General features: G+C 48.3%; 2 protein-coding genes across 8 annotated transcripts; both read left to right on the forward strand.

The window, feature by feature from the left end:
• Positions 1-3889: 3889 nt before the first annotated feature.
• On the forward strand, positions 3890-6611 carry LOC148393863 (motor neuron and pancreas homeobox protein 1-like). Of its 5 annotated transcripts, none has more exons than XM_088383695.1 (5): positions 3890-4025; positions 4159-4281; positions 4553-5214; positions 5621-5784; positions 5881-6611. In XM_088383695.1, the coding sequence occupies exons 3-5, from the start codon at positions 4806-4808 to the stop codon at positions 6187-6189; spliced, it is 882 nt and encodes a 293-aa protein (XP_088239821.1). In that variant the 5' UTR covers positions 3890-4025; positions 4159-4281; positions 4553-4805; the 3' UTR covers positions 6190-6611. The 5 variants fall into 5 exon arrangements, with proteins under 5 accessions (XP_088239821.1, XP_088239824.1, XP_088239822.1 ...); XM_088383696.1 differs by having other exon boundaries at positions 3893-4281; positions 4553-4702; positions 4796-5214; XM_088383698.1 differs by having other exon boundaries at positions 3892-4281; positions 5624-5784.
• Positions 6612-6730: 119 nt separating this feature from the next.
• Positions 6731-15384, forward strand: cfap65 (cilia and flagella associated protein 65). Of its 3 annotated transcripts, XM_088383693.1 has the most exons (34): positions 6731-6878; positions 7347-7439; positions 7516-7688; positions 7753-7855; positions 7922-8088; positions 8158-8366; positions 8445-8581; positions 8654-8879; positions 8949-9217; positions 9332-9508; positions 9573-9793; positions 9870-10023; positions 10104-10223; positions 10304-10561; positions 10626-10765; positions 10835-10919; positions 10994-11140; positions 11196-11361; positions 11437-11565; positions 11629-11842; positions 11909-12037; positions 12151-12241; positions 12322-12401; positions 12470-12536; positions 12599-12709; positions 12770-12961; positions 13034-13177; positions 13258-13383; positions 13474-13590; positions 13682-13843; positions 13923-14107; positions 14180-14308; positions 14550-14888; positions 14993-15384. In XM_088383693.1, exons 2-34 carry the CDS (start codon positions 7359-7361, stop codon positions 15108-15110), a joined length of 5166 nt encoding a protein of 1721 aa, XP_088239819.1. In that variant the 5' UTR covers positions 6731-6878; positions 7347-7358; the 3' UTR covers positions 15111-15384. The 3 variants fall into 3 exon arrangements, with proteins under 3 accessions (XP_088239819.1, XP_088239816.1, XP_088239817.1); XM_088383690.1 differs by having other exon boundaries at positions 11437-11842; XM_088383691.1 differs by having other exon boundaries at positions 7357-7439; positions 11437-11842.
• Positions 15385-17869: the final 2485 nt, after the last annotated feature.

A 17869-nucleotide genomic window follows, 5' to 3' on the forward strand; every position in this document is an offset into this window, starting at 1 on the left:
CTGCCGGCCGGTCCCGAGAATTTTTTTTTAAAAATCCTTCTCCTGGTGAACAAGACGAGGGGCCTTGTAGTCCGGCGGCCATCCAGATGTTTTCCATCACATCTGGGACGCCTTGTCCTGGGTTACATTCCGTGGCTTGCTGAGCCCTGACTGCAAGGGGTCTCCAGGGAGCGGCCCTTTGGACTGGCCTAAAAATAACTCGTCGACCATGTCGGGCTGCCCGAAAAACTGGTTCCCACCGTTGCCGAGGTCTGGGAAAGGAAGGAGGGGGCCCAGCTGGGCTTCCATCACACGTCTAAGCGGAGTGGGAGCTCACGGGGAGAGTCCTGCTACGATTCAAATATGCAAGAAATTTATAAGGGGGGCTGTTTCTTGCGGGGAGACCTAGAAAAGGTCAAGGGTTCAACTGGAACTACCAAAAAGGAGTGGTGGCTAATTTGTTTTGAGTAATTTGGGGGGTCTTTGGCGACATCTTGTGGAGCTAAAGTAAAATTACAGTTTTAAAAAAACTGCAAAGTGAGATTACTGCACCGGTGGTGACGTACTTTGAATCTGTCGGTAACGCCATAATCAAGTCGTGATGACGGTAAAATGTCTGAAAGGATAAAAACGTCAAGGCCATAAAGGAACAGAGACTGCCTGCCTGCACAGCACAGTTTTTTGTAACATTACACTATGGCCGCTAGAGGGCGCCCCTTCTTTTAGAAAAAAAAAACCCGGGATGAATTTTCTACCCGAATTGTTTATCTCTTTTTTAAAAATCCTTTCAAAAAAATAGACCATTTTTTCAAACTTGTAGCCTTGCTTTTCTAACAAATATAAAACTTTATAGACAGCTATTTAGAATCAACCTTAAGATTAAGATCAAGGCCTGGGCCTTGAGCCTCTCAAGTTCTACTTCTTTCCAAAGGTTTTGAGGTCAGGGTTCTTCCATCTATACCAGTCAATCATGTTTTTTTTTTCTTTGGGATTGCACTTGGTCATGGCATTGTGCATGCAGTTCTCTGGAGGGAGGGCCATGAGCCTGCGAGGACATTGATTAATGGCAGCAAGTGGGTGGCGGAGAGTTTGTGTCCCCACTCGCCCTCGTGTCGCCAGCACACTCAATGGCTTCATCAATTTGTAGCCATTATCACATCAATATAGGCCAGCATAGAGGAAGGAGGGGAAGTCGGGGTTAAGGGGGTGGTTAAACAAGAAAAATGGGAAGGAGAAGAAAAAAAAAGACCCTTACTGCACCATCTGTGGATTGCTGAACATGCTTCAACATGCATCTACAATTGGATTGGTTTGTAAAGTGAAGTGGGGTAATTGGAACCTTTTTTTTTTTATCTTATTAGCTGTAATCTTAGCTGATGCCAAAGGGAATTGTCAACTGTTCAAAAACAGCAGGCGATGTTAGCATGAAACCTTCAGACCTATGCTGGAAAGCAAAAAAAAAGGCAGAAAGAGCATTCTAGGACATCTCAATTTTACTCTGTGTAAATCCACATTTCAATCATGCTTAACATGAGTTTGGATGCAATTGACTAATTCTGAGCATAGCCGAATTAATCAATTCTAGGAGGGTGTGCAGACTTTTAAAAATGTCCTGCGTTCATTTTTACAAGCAACCTGCTATGTGCACCTGTGTGTATGTGTGTGTGTGTGTGTGTGTGTATATGTGTGAGATCGCAAGCAGCTGCGATGCCAACGGCGAGCAGCAAATGGTTTCTCACAGCTCATTAGGAGCTTATCTGCCAACATTAGGGCCTTGCAAAGGCAGCTCTGAGAACTTAGCCAAAAGTGATAAGAGTGCGAGCGAGCTAATCATTTGTCACCGGCGAGTTGGCAAATCAGCTCCTGCAAAGATGCGGGACAGACAGACGGCGCGAACAGAAGGCCGGGAGAAAGCCGACCGAGGGAAGGTGGCGTTTAAGGCGAGCGGGGCTCAATTAGGCCGATTGAAATCCGCCTCCTTCCAGCGTTGGGACAACATATATCAGACGGGGACGGCCCCTCCTCCAAAGCTGTCCAAAGCTCGCCCTCTGTCACGGCCAGCCCAGCCGCTACGGCAATATTGTCGGTCAATCTCTCAAAAGTGTGCACAAGTCCAAATCTCGTCGATATCTTTCGTGTTTGAGCACTCCGTCATTATTTTAGTTCAAAATGGGATGGGGTGGAAGAGATGTTGTCCATGTAGCCGCGGTTAGCGCCAAACCTTCAGGCCGCACGGGGACCATAAAGAGGAGGGCAACTCCGATATTAAGATGAGAGGTGCATCATTTGAGGCGGCCATGCTTCACCACGTTTGATTAAAGCCAGCAGGCGAGAATTGGTGGGCGTGTCGGCGCGGCGTGCGGCTAATTGGACCGCCCCCGCTGTGACAGGGTGGACAGAACGATGAGGGATAAATGTAAATAGCAGGAGGGACACAAAGAAGGATGAGTTGAATAATGAGCTCAAATGATGGAAATGTACAAATGGACACAATGCGCGACCTTGATTCTCGTTCTATTTGAGACGCGGAAAATTAGAGTGGGCCAACTCCATGTTTGATAACAGAAATTGATCCTTTTTCATGTCCTCCAAGATGTGATCAAAAACCTCCTAGAACATCTCCCTCAAATACTTGATCTCGTTTTATGTTGTCATCACAAAATCTGGTAATTGAACAGGGGTGTGTAGACTTTTGATATCCAGTATCCGAGGCCTCACGTAGGATGAACACGCAAAGTAATTCCGAGATGTTTCTGTCCCAAAGAGCAACAGATGTGGAACGACTCTCCATCGGCCCGTTTGGGTGCGCTAAGCAGCCCTGCGTGTGTCCGAGCCCTCCCCTCATTCACGCCGCCCCGTTTAGGACTAATTAGCCGGGCGCTCACCCCATCCTCCTCCTGCTGCCCCCCTTTTTGCAGGTCTTACTTATCTCATTGTCCTCCATCTCATTGTTTCCCGCGCTAAGTAATAATCATCCAAGCTCAGCTCCTCGGCCTCGGCTCCTCCTCCGCCCCTCCCTCCTCGTTCTCGTCATTGTGTCCGGGTCGCCGCCGTGACAAACGTCATCAATCAAGTCGTTGCGAAGCACGATGAACCTTGCAACCCGTAACACCCACCCGCTACCCGCCCACTGGGTTTTACTCGTACAGGAAGTATTCTGTCCCCCCCGGCGGTCCGCGAGGGCAATCGGAACAAAATCGGAGCGAGACAATAGATGTCACAATGGCAACGAAAAGAAGTTATCGGAACGAAGCCGGCAGATGACACTTTGTATTTTTCTCATCTCTTAATGTCTCAGGGGAGATGAATTAAATTTGTAGCTCACTATTTTGAACAATGAACTTTTTTTGTTGTTGCTAATTTCTCACAGAACATTGGCCTGGCCGGCGTTGACCTCTTTCAATTTGCCTATGAAAGGTCACAAACATTTTGAAACTGATTTGGTCGGATTTTCTTAACACAAAAACCTGACAGGGGTGTGTAGACTTTTGATGCCCACCATGGGAATTTGTGATGGAAAATCTTGAACAGGGTAAATGATTCGGACTATTTTCCCTGAGCATTTTTGGAGTAAATTGAAAAGGAAAATTCACATTAACAGAAAATTACTACGGTTAATCTTTTAGCAACATCTGATCATCGATTATCGGTGTGTGTGTGTTCTACGATTCTGCTGGAGTTCATTACAAGGAAATTACTCGTCAGAAAATCGTCATCTGGCGATAATGAAACTTGGTGGCGCAAGCACACACACGCACGCACACGCACGGGAAGCCATCCAGCAGGTGTTGGCGTGTTTGTTCTTCGGAGCGGTTTTGTTTTCTCAGGCTTCTTATCAGTCCGCCATGAACTACGAGGAAATCACCAGCAGTGAAAAGCCAGCTCGGCTTTTCAGGGAACGATATTTTCCAATCGTCAACCGATGGCAGAAGTTGAAAAAATGTGGTTCTGCCGTTCTCATGTCGTATTTCCCCCGTTATTTCGACGTATGAAACGAGCGTAGAAGTTGTGTCTACTTGAATGCAACGATTGGTACTTGGCAACAGGTGGTGTGAAACCTTGCTCTGTTTTTTGAATCCTAATAGATAACCGTTCGCACCTCGCTGAGGAGAAAATGAGTTTACGGCCTTTTATGACGTGTTTGTAATCTGCTTGTTTGCATGTGCGCGGTGATAAAAGAGCAGCAAAGCCTCCAACTTTGCTCATAAAAGGTAATGAAGTAAATTGAGGACCTTCCGCAGACTCTAATTACGCCAAAATGGACATGATAGCAGCAAAAGTGTGTTGACCGAAGAGAGACAGGTACAGTGATGGGAGAATAGAACCTTGCATGATTTTTGAAACACTTTTCATTTATTTATTTATTTATTTATTTATTTATTTATTTATTTATTTATTTATTTATTTTATTTAGGACTCCGCCAGTCAGTGACCTGAATTAAATGGAATTGCTTTATTTTTTGGTTTGCCAAATGTGAAAGTCAAACTTACAAATATTGCTCTTGGTAAAATTTAATTTATCACACTTTTTTTTTTTTAAATTGGTGAACTTTTTTTATTTTTTTTTGTGTAGCAGCAAGTTCCTTGGTACTTGCACTGAGCAGTGCGCGAGTGCTTTTGTCTGTCACCTCTGCTCGGAGCGCCCGAGGGTGCTGGCCAATCACAATGGAGCAGACTTGATAGCTCCTGCTGCCAGCTCCTTGTCGGGCCACTGAGGAGATGGGTGCGCATTTTTGGAGAGGTCCTCAGCAAGGTCAGACATCTCCTCACAGGAGACATTGAGTTCAAAGAGCACTTTTTTTTTCTTCAATTGAAGCATTGACAGGATGACCTCTCACCTGGAGAAATCCAAAAGCTTCCGCATCGAGGCGCTCCTGGCGCACCACGCGGACGGGGATGGCGCGTCCCCGGAGGTGGCCTACAGCGGCAGCCCCGTCCACAGCCCGCGGTCGCAGACGCCCTCCCCGAACGCCAGCCAGACCCGGCCGGGGATGACGCCCAACGCCGCAGTCTACAACTTTCCCCAGGCGGGATTCGGCGGGGGGTTCCTGGGAATGCACCCGAGGTCCGGGTACCCTTTGGCGGCTGTCGGCGTCCAGCCGCCCGCATTCGTATATCCGGGCTTCCCGCAGCTGGTCCAGCCGTACCCGGGTCACTTAAAAGCGGGCAGCGTGCACCCGCTGGAGCCCTGGATCAGAGCCGGGATGATGTTCCCCAGTCTTGGAGACTATGGAGGTCAGTGCGTCCGCAATATTAGAATATTCATTTGAGTTTTACTAGCTTTATTCGTTTTATTGATGAGATATATGAAATTGCGGTACAGTGCATTTAAAAAAATAAGCAGCTGTTGGCTCAAATTCAAAATGCATACAAGACTTTCTACAGTTCAAATTAAACTTTTTTTTGCAGAATTATGAGAAAACGGTTTGATTGAATTGAATTATATATTTATATTTTATTCATATTGTTTATATTATTTAAACATTGTATAGTATCCATTACAGTAATACCATGGGAAAAAATAGAGTGTATATATAGCCATTGCAAATTACCAATATGATCTACTACATATTTTTGCATGACTGAAATCAATTTTATTTGAAAATATAAATAACTAATCTATGCTGTGTCTCTCATATAGCAGCACCAGCCCAAGCCGGTTTGTTGGGGAAGTGCCGCAAGCCTAGGACAGCGTTCACCAGCCAGCAGCTGTTGGAGCTAGAAAACCAGTTCAAGCTCAACAAGTACCTGTCCCGACCCAAACGTTTTGAGGTGGCCACCTCACTCATGCTGACGGAGACCCAGGTATCATCTGCGTGGAGACATTTTAAGGAGCATCCCTAATTGCTTTAATTGGTGTCACGCTGCTTGCAACGTTCAAACCTCTCCTGTTGTCCCCAGGTAAAAATTTGGTTCCAGAACAGGCGAATGAAGTGGAAGCGAAGCCGTAAGACCAAGGAGCAAGCCAACCCGGCGTCCCCACCAAGCGATGGCGAAAGAGCGGACAGTGTCCAACTCCAGGCGGACTCTCCCAGGTCCAGCCTGGAGGATGACGATGAGCTGGAAGGCCAGGAAGAGGACGAGGATGCAAGTGTGCTGCCCGCTTCTCTGGGCTCCCTCTTGAAGCGTGCCGGAGGGGTCACAGAGAACTACAGGTCCTATTTAGAAGAGGAGGAGGGAAGTTCAACAAGAAGCGGGGTTTTCCCGTAGTTCAGACATCACTTTTGAGCGCTTGTGTTGGTATCTTGCTCTGGAGAGGACAATGAGCAGATTTTATTTATCACAAGTTGGTGCTTCCTGGTTTGGTCCACAAGCCAGCCATGCTAATATATCAAACATGAAGTATTTTGGGAAACCTTAACATACTTACAGAAACCTAAAATATTCATTTTTTTTAGATGAATTTGCATTTCAGGAAAATGTAAACATTTTAAAATGAACATATTTGATTGAACTCTACTCTTATAGTTAGTGTGTTTCTGATTGTTCTTTAAACTATTCTCAATGATTGTGACTGTCTAAATAATTTAAGAGCCATATAGTTTAATATATTTTATCTCGACTTTGCAACCATGCTTTTTATCTTTTCTTGTATGCCATTGTTCAAGAAATAAAGTTCATTTGAAGAACAAGTAACGCGTTCAACAAGAATTGTATGGCATGCACGCACATTAATTCCAAGAAATAAACTTTTTGTTGTTGTTTTGCGAATAGTGGCTGCGCTATTTTGTCCTCCTTGAGTTTCCGTAGTTTCTATGGCAACCGACAACGGGTTGTCAAGGACTCGCCGTGGACTACAAATTCCTGTAGATAGGAGTTGATTGTTTTTCCATGTATATATATTATATTCAAAACAAATGGAATAAGTTGTTGCTGTCGGAAACTTTTCATACTTGCAGGTAAGCGTGTGTCTGTCTCACATAAACATATTGCAGGTTTAACTGCCACCTGTCTTTTATTAATATGTTAAAATCCGTACAGTAAAATTTAAATTTTAAATGCTTGATTATTATTTAATGCAAGGCAACGTCAGCTAAGTTAAGGACATAGATGTACAATAAATAAAACATTTTGCGTGTAAAGATCAGAGCTACCGTAAATGCTAGCGCTTCGGACGCCAATTTTTCTTGCCCCACCTGTCCTAATTGAACTGTTGCGATTTTTCTCAAATATTTGCTTATTACGTTATTTTCAACGCTGGCGTTTTGTAAAGTTTACCGTGCCATCTTGCCTGCAAACATGCCGAATGTATCACCGTTCATTTTGGTTGTTTACATTCACGTCAGGCAAAGCGTGAATTTAACGAGGCCGATGACGCACATTATTCGGATTATCATAAAAATATGAACTATAACATCTCATTTTAGTTGTTTGCAGTCATGTTGGCCGAGTCTGAAGGTCCAAAGACAAATGGATCAGACGGACTGTGGACGTCGTCCATCATTGTCAGCAATACCAAAGTAAGCATGGCCCTTTCTTTTTACAAGTCTTCTCATTTTAATCAAATTGATGTCTTTTTTTTTTTTGCCCTGGCAGCAAGCAGGGACTCAGCACAAGCACCAGCGGCGAGTGCCCGTTCAGAGAAGCTGCTTCCTGGGCCTGGAAACCAAGCCCGAGCTGCTTTGGGAGGACTGGGATCAGGGCAGAGAATACACCAAGTCGCTAACGTTAAAGAACATTAGCCTCAAGCTTCAGAAACTTCACTTGAGGTCAGCCGCCGATTTCTGAAGTAGCAATTGAACCCATCCACAATTCTTTTTTGTTCCCTCTCAGACCTCCATTGACCAAATTCTTCAGCATCTCTAGTTCCTGCAACCTCGCTGTGAGCCCAGGGACGTCTTTGACCATACTGATCACTTTTAAACCTGCAGAAAAGGTAATATTGTGTAAGAGTGACTGTCACAAAGCGGCTCCCCTGTGAAACATCTCGTGTGTGGGACAGTGCAAGTACGAGGACAGCCTTGAGTTTGAGGGCAAAGATGGTAGCTTCCAAGTGTTGCTTCGGGCCGTGGTTCCGTATCCGGCTTTGGAAGTGCCCAAAGCTGTTCTCCTTCCTCTCTGTGCGGTGCATCAGTCCGTAACTGCTACTTTTCTGTTGAAAAACCTCAGGTGAGCTCATCATCTCTGACGTCGACTTGAAAATGGGATTCTGACTTGTGTGGAAATTGTGTCACCCAGCAAGCTCCGCACGTACTTCAGCTGGGAGTGTCCCGAACCATTTCAAGTGAGTCCCGAGGAAGGCGTGCTGAAGGCCAGCCAGGAGATTTCGCTCCTGGTCCTGTTCCAGCCGCAGCAGGCGCTGTTGTACAACAAACACGCCTTTTGTCGTTTTGGGGAGGAAGGAGATGAAGCCGGGTGCTGCGCCACGCTGCGACTTCAGGGAGTGGGTACTGACAGCGCTCGAATGTGCGAACAGCTGATTCGGAATGATTCACCTCTTCCTTTGTGTCTGCTCTTGTGGAAAGCCAAGTACCCGTGTCTTCAGTTGAGAGGCCCGAGTTCGAGAGCGGATCAACAACACGGCGGTCCCGTGGTTAACTTTGGCTCTGTCGCCGTCGGGCAAAGTTTGCAGAAATGTTTTGACATCTGTAATCCCTCGCATGTGAGTAAGGACCAAATTCTGATGTCATGCTGATTTTCAAAAATGATATTTTGATATTGATGTCATTTTCAGGTGACTGCTTTTTTTTCCCTGACCCGCCTTTCGGGAGGGGTGCCCCTGTTGGGGTCCGACTTCGTCTGTGATGTCACCAGCGGTCGAGTGGCCCCAGGCGCTAGCGTGAAGGCCAAAGTCGCCTTTGCGCCGACTGTCGCCGGTTCGGTCTCTGTTGACTATTTGACTGCGGAATGCAAAGGGGCGCTCAACCAAACGGTGCTCAAGCTCATCGGGCACTGCGCAGGTACCATGACGCGCCAATGGAACCAAATGCTCCAAGTTGTGATCTGCGTGCATTTTTTTTTGTCACCAGGTCCCAAGTTGTCTTTTTCTTCATCGGTGGTTGACTTTGGCTGCGTCCAAGTGGGAGCCGCCGCGTCGCAGACGATGGAGCTGATCAATTCTTCGTGCGTCCAGGCGACCTTCCAGTGGGACCTCGACTACGCCGGGCACAGCGTGTTCAGCATCCAACCGCAGTACGGCATCTTAGCCCCCAAGAGCCGTGTCGTGCTGACGGTCACCTACCTGCCCACCGTGCCTTTTGCCCATCGCAGAAGCGTGCCCTGTTTCATACTGCACGGAGTAAGGAGCTCGTTTTTACTAAATCGCAGTGAAACATGGCTGATTTTTATTTTATTCTATTTCATTTAGATTTCCACAGATTGCAATACCACCATTTTTTTGTTTTTTATATAGGACCCATTGTTCCTGGACCTGATTGGTACGTGTCACTCAGATCTCCAGGAACCGGCCGTACTTAAACCAGAACATTTAGCAAGCGGTCCAGATGATTGCTCGGACGTCATTAGCGCCCTACTGCCAAGCAACAGCACGCAGCTAGATCCGCAAGCATTCTGCTTATCTGCGACCGAGGTGACTCGCTGAGCCAAAATCACGCCGGGATCGTTTTGCTCAGCCGGCCATTTTCATTTTCCAGAAATCAAGCCGCCTATCCAATGTCTCGACGGCGCGGTCGGTGACTCCCAGGGAAGACATTGACGAAGCGGATTCGCTGTCTTCATTGCCACCGTCCACACGCGTGTCGGTGGCGCCCAGCGAGCTGCTGTTTAATCAGGTCACCTCCTCCGTGCCCACGTTGACGTCCTCGTCGCTTTCTCAGGGCGTGGCCGTCACCAATAACTCCACTGCCAAAATCACGTAAGATTGCCTCCCTCTTTCAAACTGGATTAGATCTTTTTCCTAAACGGACAAAATGAATTTGTTTGCCTTCTAGCCTGGTGTGGACCAACGCCCGCGACTCTCCATTCTCAATCTCTCCGTGGACATGTGACCTGTCCCCGCTCAAGTCCACCTCGTTCAGAGTGACTTACAACCCGAAGGAACGCAACACTCTGCACGCAGCTCAGCTCGAGTGCTTCGCTTTCCAGGTATAGAAGAACTTCTGGAAATGTTTTGTTGAACTTCCCTCCAGCAGTGTTTCATTTTTTTGTTAATCGTGACTAACTAGCTAGCTAGCGGGGGGCAGATAAGTCCACCCTGTTGTGTCATCGTCCGAGTCATCGGACACTCCTTTGAGCGTGGCAAAGAGCACTTCTACCCACAATGCTCTCTCGAGCCAAGCACAGTGGTAAGCGTGACACTCCGGGGGGGGTGTAGACTTTTTATATCTACTATACATGCCATTGAGGTCTGCCTGGTTTGTTGTAGGTGTTTGCGGGCCTTAACGTTCGAACCTATAAGACGTTGCTCCTGCGCAATTACGGCGAGCATCCGCTCACCTTCTGCCGGAGCCTCAACGAAAGCGTGGACCCCGTGGCGGAAGCGTCGGTGTCCATCGTGCCGAGGTGCGGCTTGCTCCTGCCCGGGGCTCACCAAATCCTCACCGTCATCACCACTCCCAAGGAAGATTCGCCCCCGGAGGGAATCAAGCTGCGCCTGCAGCTTAATTCCAGCAAATGCACAAAGGTATCGTGCAGACGTCGATATTTGCCCACAAAGCTTTTTTTGGACAATTTACGTCGCGCTTTAGGAAATTACGGTTATCAGCATACTGGAGAACATCAGCGTGTCGTTCGAGGGAGGTGACGTTATATATTTCCAAGATACATCAGTGGGCTCGCCCAGCAAGCAGACGCACCTCATCAGAAACCTCTGCCGCGTTCCTCTCGGGTCAGTTTCTTTGCCGACGGGAAGGGTCACCTTCCTCGCTCTCGGTACTTCAAAATCTTCTCGTCACAGCTTCCGATGGAACATCCGCTACTTGGACCAACATCTCATCTCCGTTCAGCCGGATGCCGGCGAACTGCAAGTGAACGAGAGCGTGGTAAGAGACACGGTCGCGTATGAAATCATCAGCTTGAAGATGTTTTTGTTCACGACTCTATTTTGACGTCACAGCAGCAGAAATGGTCTTTCAATCCAAAGGAAGAGAAAACGTATGTACTTCAACCCGCGCTGAGCTTCTGGCCCCTTGAAAACCCCGGCTCTAAAAATTCCATCGTCACCCTCAAAGTCATGGGAAAAGGCGCCAAAGGTTCCATCCAGGTGAGGCTGAGCGTTAAAAGCGGGTGCAAATGTCAATTTTTTTTTTCTTTCTCAGGCACTTACAGAAACCTTTGAGATGGGAGAGACGCTGGTGGGACGTGCTCAGTCGCTTGACATTCCCCTGGTGAACAACAGCACCTGCTCCATCTGCTTCAGAATTTGCATTGAGCAGACGCTGCAGGATGAGCAACTTCATCCGGACTTTCAACCTGCCGCGAACGGTGAATTGCGATCGCTCCCACAACGGCGCAGCAAGGCACATGAATCCATCTCAAGTTGGGTTTGATCTTTTCCAGCCCTGCAACTGGACTGCACGGGGGGAACCGTGGCCTCGCACTCCACCTTTATGCTGCGAGCCACGTTTCGGCCCGATCGCCAAGCCCACTACCGCTGGACCATCAGCTACCAGACACTGAGTTGCAGCGGTACATCCAGAAACCACAAAACACACACGTTGCTCCCATCTGATTTCATCTCTCTCGTCCAAGGTGCGCTGCTGTCCCCTCCGCAAGCGGTGTGCGAGGTGCGCGCCAACGGCGTGTTCCCCATCGCCCAGGTGAGCGACGTGGGCAGCGCCGGCGTGGCGGCGTGGCTCAACAAATCCTACGTGTGGAAGCTGCTCTCGGTGGACAGCCTCAACGCGCAGCTGCTCTCCATGCCCTCCCCCGTGGAGCACACCTATAGGAACCCGAGACGGCACAGGTGAAGCGCACCGCCAAGTCGGCACGACTTCCCGCAAAGTGTCAATTTGCTCGCTCGTGTCGGCAGTATGCGCACGTACCCGTCCATCCTGATCAAAGCCATGCTGGATTTCAACTTTGGCGCGGCGCCGCTGAATTCCGAGCCGTCGACTTTTGCCATGGTGTTTCACAACCCCGGCAGCATCCCCGTAGAGTGGTAAGTTGGAAAAGACGAGACTCGGAATGGCGGTCGGGTTCTGAAAATACGACCAGCGCGTGGCGTGGGATGGCGTACCCGTTGACCGATTTGTTTCCTCTTTTGAAATCTAGGACCTTTTTGTTCCCAGACGACCAACAGGTGGACTTCAAGCACTGGAGTTGGGGCCAGGAGTTAGGTCACAATGAGCTCGAACTGATGCAGGCACGGCACAAGTCTTCTGGCTCACGTCATGACGTCAATGGATTTGCACAACGGTGTTTCACGTCAACGTCTATTTACAGATCGGGGAACTTTTCAGCGTTTCGCCCCTTTCGGCCACTCTGCTGTCCGGAGAGCAGAAATCAGTCCAGTTCAGCTACAGGTCGGTTCGGGTAGGGGAGGGGCTGTCCAATTTGGGACGGACCCATTCCAATGATGTTGCTTTGACAGCCACGTCGTTGCCGGGACGCATCAGCTGCCGGTCATATTGAAAATATCACACGGCCGAGAGATCTTGGTAAGAAATTCAACTCGTCTCGTTGCGGCTTGCGAGTTCAACCATTTTTTTGTTCTTGACAGCTGCACTTGCAAGGCATGACGGTGGAGCAAGAGAGACCATATCTGTACTTTTTATCCAGGCATCATGTTTTCACTCCCATCATGATGGGGGGGTTGACGCCTCCATTGCAGGTGAGAGACGTGAAATGTCGCCCGCCACGAAACGAGGCCGACGCGCGTTCTTCTTTGCAGACGTACGAGCTTTACAACGGCGGCGACGTTCCCGTCCATTACGAAGTGGACGGCGACGTGCTGTCGCAGCTGCAAGAGAGCAACTTCAATCAGCCGCTGCTGAGTTGCCTCAACCCGGCGGGAGTCGTCCTACCCGGGAAGACGGCCAAGCTGGAATTCATTTTCTCTCCGCTGGAGGCCAAGATGCACAGCGTACGCAGCCGGGCGCCGAGACTTGACGTCGAGACTCGGTGTGCTTTCAATCATTTTGATTGCCGCCGCCAGATGGACGTTCCCATTCACATCCGACACGGCGAAACTGCCACCGTGAGGTTCGAGGGCCTCGGCTTCGATGCTCACGATGACGTGTGGCCGAGCGGTGAGAGCACGCCCGCAGCCCGAGTGCGCAGGATCGCCCTCCCCGGGCAGGTGAGCATTCATTTATTTGACATTATCCACACTGATTATCCAGACTGCCTCTTATTGAAAATGACACTGTGTGTGCGCAGCGTGCGTTCCTTTCTGTAGACAATATCGCTCTGGGGGAGCTCCCGGTGAGCTCGCAAACTTCCAGAATCTTCTTCCTCACAAACGTGTCCTCTGAAGAAATCTTCTTTAAATGGTGCTTGACTCAGGTGGGCGGGCTGCAGAAAGAAGCAATTGTTGATTGTTTTGAAGGAGCCAGGTGTCTTACTGGTTAGTTCTGTGTTGTCTTTGGGCATAAGGTGATCCGGATCCAGCCTAAACAAGGCCTCCTGCGTCCGGGAGAGTGCATCATTTGTGTGCTGACCTTCATGGCCGCCGACTTCCCAACCATTCATTGTCTGGACATCGTCTGTCAGGTTAGGATTCTTCTCAATGATGATTTTATTTCATTTTATTTTATGATTATCGTGATTATTCAAGCTCCGTTTCTCCTCCCGTGCCTTCCAGCTGACCGAGCAGGCGGCACTGGTGCAATATTCGGACTCGCTGCAGCTTTGGGAGCAGGAACGAGAGCAGCGGCAGCACGAGTTCACCATCACCGAGCGGGACCTGGCGGAAAGCCGAAAAGTTCCGAGCGACAAGGTCTCGCCGCAGCTGGGCAAATACAAGGTGACCGATGGAGCCAAGCGACATTTCCTATTCCCTGAGAAGGGCGCGTATCAAAGATACGTGTGACTTTTTCCTCCAGACGCTTCCGCCAATTTGTAGCCGGGTAGCGCGAGCGGAGCAGCGGGCTCAGGTTGAAGCCGACAAACTGGCGAAACGCCCGACGCTACCTCAGCCTTCGTTGCTGCATCTGCAAGTGAGGGCGCGCACCTACCGCTGGCAGGAATACCTCCGATACTTCCCCGACCGATTCAATAATCTCTTCAGGTAAGCAATCGAACCTACAAAATGTATTTTTCTTTTCGGCAACATGATGTCAGCGGCGGCTTCTGCCGACAGGTGCTTCCAAACCATCAAGCCTTTGAGGCCTAAACTATTGTGCAACACTCTACTTCAAGAGGGACGCCCGTTGCAGAAGCTGGGCCCCGAGCGACACTTCCTCGAGCATATTCTCACTTCACTCATCAGGTAACGTTGTAGGTCAAAGATTAATGCACCAAAAGAAACATTTAAAATCAAACAGTTCTAAAATCAAATTCTAGTCTAGTGTATTGGACTTAAAAGATAAATACAACCAGAGTACCGTAAAAAAAAATAAGTCACTAACATTTCATTCAGTGTTTCATTTTTCTACCGCTAGAGGGAGCCTACGTATCAATTTGGTCGGTCCAGGTTCAGAAGCTGACAAGTTGCATTTCATTTTCCATAGGAGCATACTGGATAACGAGGCCTTTTCCCGGTCTCTGCTCACTTTGGCATCCAAGCCGCTTTTCTACAAGCCCAAAGTCATCTTCTCCGCTCCTTCGTCAATACCGCAACCCCTGATCGGGTTGGAGGAGACAAATCCCGAACTGCACTTTAGCGCCGACGGCTCGACAACGGCGGGAGGCGCCAAGCTGAGAATGGGGCAGCGCGCTGAGCGCATACCGGTGGACGTGTTCAATGATATCTTACTCAACACCCTCCAGAATGTGATGATGGAGGCCGTCAGAGGAGAGCTGGACCTCATCGAGCAGGGCGGAGGGTCTTCGCCAAATGTCTCTATCAGGTAAAGACACGGACGGGATTTTCCTCCCAAGTGAAGAACGCAAAACAGATGTGTCAAGTCCAAACTACAAATGGTTAAAAGAAGACATCTTTCCTTCCTTTTAGATCCAGGAGGCACGCCAGTGGCAAAGTCAAGAAGGACGACAAGGAGACAAGCCCAAACACAGCAATGCCGGCTGATAAAAGCTCGCCATCGACAGAGAATCACACAGACACAAGTTAAATCTTTTGCCATGTGACTTTGTTCATCTAACCTTTGGTGGACATGACTTTTTACTGCGGTTCCACTCAGTCGGCCTAACCTCCGACAGGGTAAGCATGTAAGTAGGAACAAGTAAGTTAATAGCAACTGTTTTTGCAATGGTAAAACATTTCCGTCATATTATTCAGGCAAAGAGTGTTTTCAAACGGGAAAGCAACAACATGCACAGTTCAGGATCTGATCACTGTTGATTGTAATAATCATGGAGTCAATTAAACGGCCTCATTTCACTGCGGCGGTTTAGATTTTCATCAATGTGTTTGGAGTTATGGAGGGCAATGCGGATATGCTGCCACCTAGTGGCAATTTTGGAGCACTTCAGTCAGACTTGACCACACCGTCGTAATTCAAGCACCGTCGCACAAACAGAAAACTTAGATGACAGGTAACTAATTTTATACCCATTAGTATAAATGTATCCAATTATTCATTCATAATGTGCCAAAATATAAATTTAATGTTATAACCATGCATGTCAAATTGAATAGGAATGACCAGGACTGATCTCAATTTGACATGTCCATTTAAATCCACAAGGTGGCGGTCAATGCAAACAATTTTGGGATTACCTTGTCATGTACAGTATTTTATTCTGGTTACCTTGGCCCATTCCCTGTGCATTACTGAAACTTTCCTGACTTTGTGGATACTTTCTAGTTATTCTGTTTCTTTCTGTTGTGCAAAGGTGGCAGTTTTTTTTCCATAAATGAAAAGCAAGGAAGAATCATATGACAGTAATTTGATGGAAAAAAAAAAATCTCAAGTACAGGACAGATTTTGCCTTTTGGAGTAAAGCGGACAAAGAAGCAAGTCATTCAGGCGTGCTTGGTTTGCAACATTTGTATCTGCACCTGCCTCGTAATTTAATAAAGCGCTGTTTTGCAACTTTTATCACCAGACCAAGACACATATTTGACATTAGAGAAAGATCTCAAACAACACTGTTTAGTTGACCTTCAAGCTGTTTTTTTTTTCTTTCTTCAGTTAGCTTAGCTATTGCCTCACAAAACGTAACTGCGTCAGTTCTGAAGGAAATGTTAGATATTAGAAAATGACTTCCGATCCTGTGCGTGACATCTCTTGGCACTTTTTGGGCTTCCCACCAATCGTGTCGCTGACGGAAGAATTTCATCAGCCTGGCGTTCCCAGGGACAGACCGCATCTCCTTTCAAATCTTCTCGGGCCATCATGTGTTTCTGCTTCAGATCTAATTGGGGCTGTCACATAAAATATCATCTTGGATGGGATTCTTAATCATTTGTGATCATAATCGCCTGGGAATTTGTTTAGCGGATTTGGCACTGAAGACTTTTTTTTTCCCCCCTCCGCTTTTTGTGCAGAGCAAAGGGGCACATGTGCAGTACAGAGAAAAAGAGAGAAGGAGAAAATGTAGCTGGTGCATTCTGCTTGACGGTAGGGATCCATTTCACGCCCAAATGAAAGCAAAGCCAGGGGGGAATGTGTGTCAAGCATGTGTGTGTGATAGGTGTGGTAGGACACGGGTTCGGCCTGTTAGCGTTTGGAGAGGGGAGGGAGGGAGGGGACCCCCTTCATCACCCGGCCTGACGTTCCCCCGGTTCAGTCCGAGCACGCAGATCAGACGAGTCGGCACATTATTGCACGTCGTTATTTACCCTGATTAGTTGTGTCCAGACATATCGGGCCAGTTGTTTGTTTAGCTCGATATTAGCAATCATACATTTCCAACATGTACGTGACCTTTGACCCTCGCGCCTTTTGTCATATTTGGTGTGAGGAATGAGAGGGAAAACCTGGAGGGGAATGAAAGAGGATGACGCCCTCCTCGGAGAATAACAGACACGCAAGATGTGCGAGTTTGTGTCGTCATGGCAGCAAACAAGAAGACAGCCAGCCAGCCAGCCAGCCAGCGAGCCGGCGTTTGACTTTTTCAAGATTCGTCGTTTGCCACCCCGTCGTCGTTTGCTTTACACTTCCTTTCTCCAAGTAGGACCATTTTCCAAGCCTTCCATTTGCGGTCATCCCGGCCAAGTTTCCAACCTGTTCCGATGCATCTCCAATTTGTTAACAAGGACGAGCGACGAGGTGAAATACGACGTTTGACGCCTGTGTAGAAAAATTTGATCCATGTATCTGGCGTATATACGCTGATGATGGCCATCTGGTCAGAACTTGTGGAGTGTCTCCTCCCAGCAGGCAACTGGAGCTGTGAGCCAAGACCCCAGGCCCAACACCCTGCTGGACTTTGAAATCAGATCTTTATTGTCCATAAAGCCTCGGCCAAGTATGAAAAATCAGCCCTTCCTTACAAACACACTGGTCCAGCAGCGAAGGGGAGGAAGAGACAACGAGAAGTAAGTACACGGTTTGGAGATGTGCTAACACGCCAGGATTTGAACGCAGAACTCAATGCGAGGCGGACCACCCCCTACGCGGACGTCCGTCCAGGTGAAACCAGTTTTGCTCCTATACTTGACATTTTTTTTCGCCCTCCTTCCATATCAAAGGTATGCCACACACCTGTGATGACGTCAGCCCATTCCAGCAGTCTCCACCATAAACATGGAGTCACATTATAGCCGTGTTTACACTCGTGTGTGTTTTGGCCTCCTGGTGGCCTTTTTCGCCGGATCTCGGCGCGGCTAATTGCAGTGTCTCAGCTCTCCTCTGCTCTTCCCTCTCCCCCCCCGCCCCTTCCTCCCCTTCCCCTCCCCTCCCCTTCGCGCTCCACCACGCCTGGA

The sequence above is a fragment of the Syngnathus floridae genome, chromosome 8 (genome assembly GCF_059516105.1).
Source record: "Syngnathus floridae isolate MCC-2025c chromosome 8, RoL_Sflo_1.0, whole genome shotgun sequence".
Lineage (NCBI taxonomy): Eukaryota > Metazoa > Chordata > Actinopteri > Syngnathiformes > Syngnathidae > Syngnathus > Syngnathus floridae.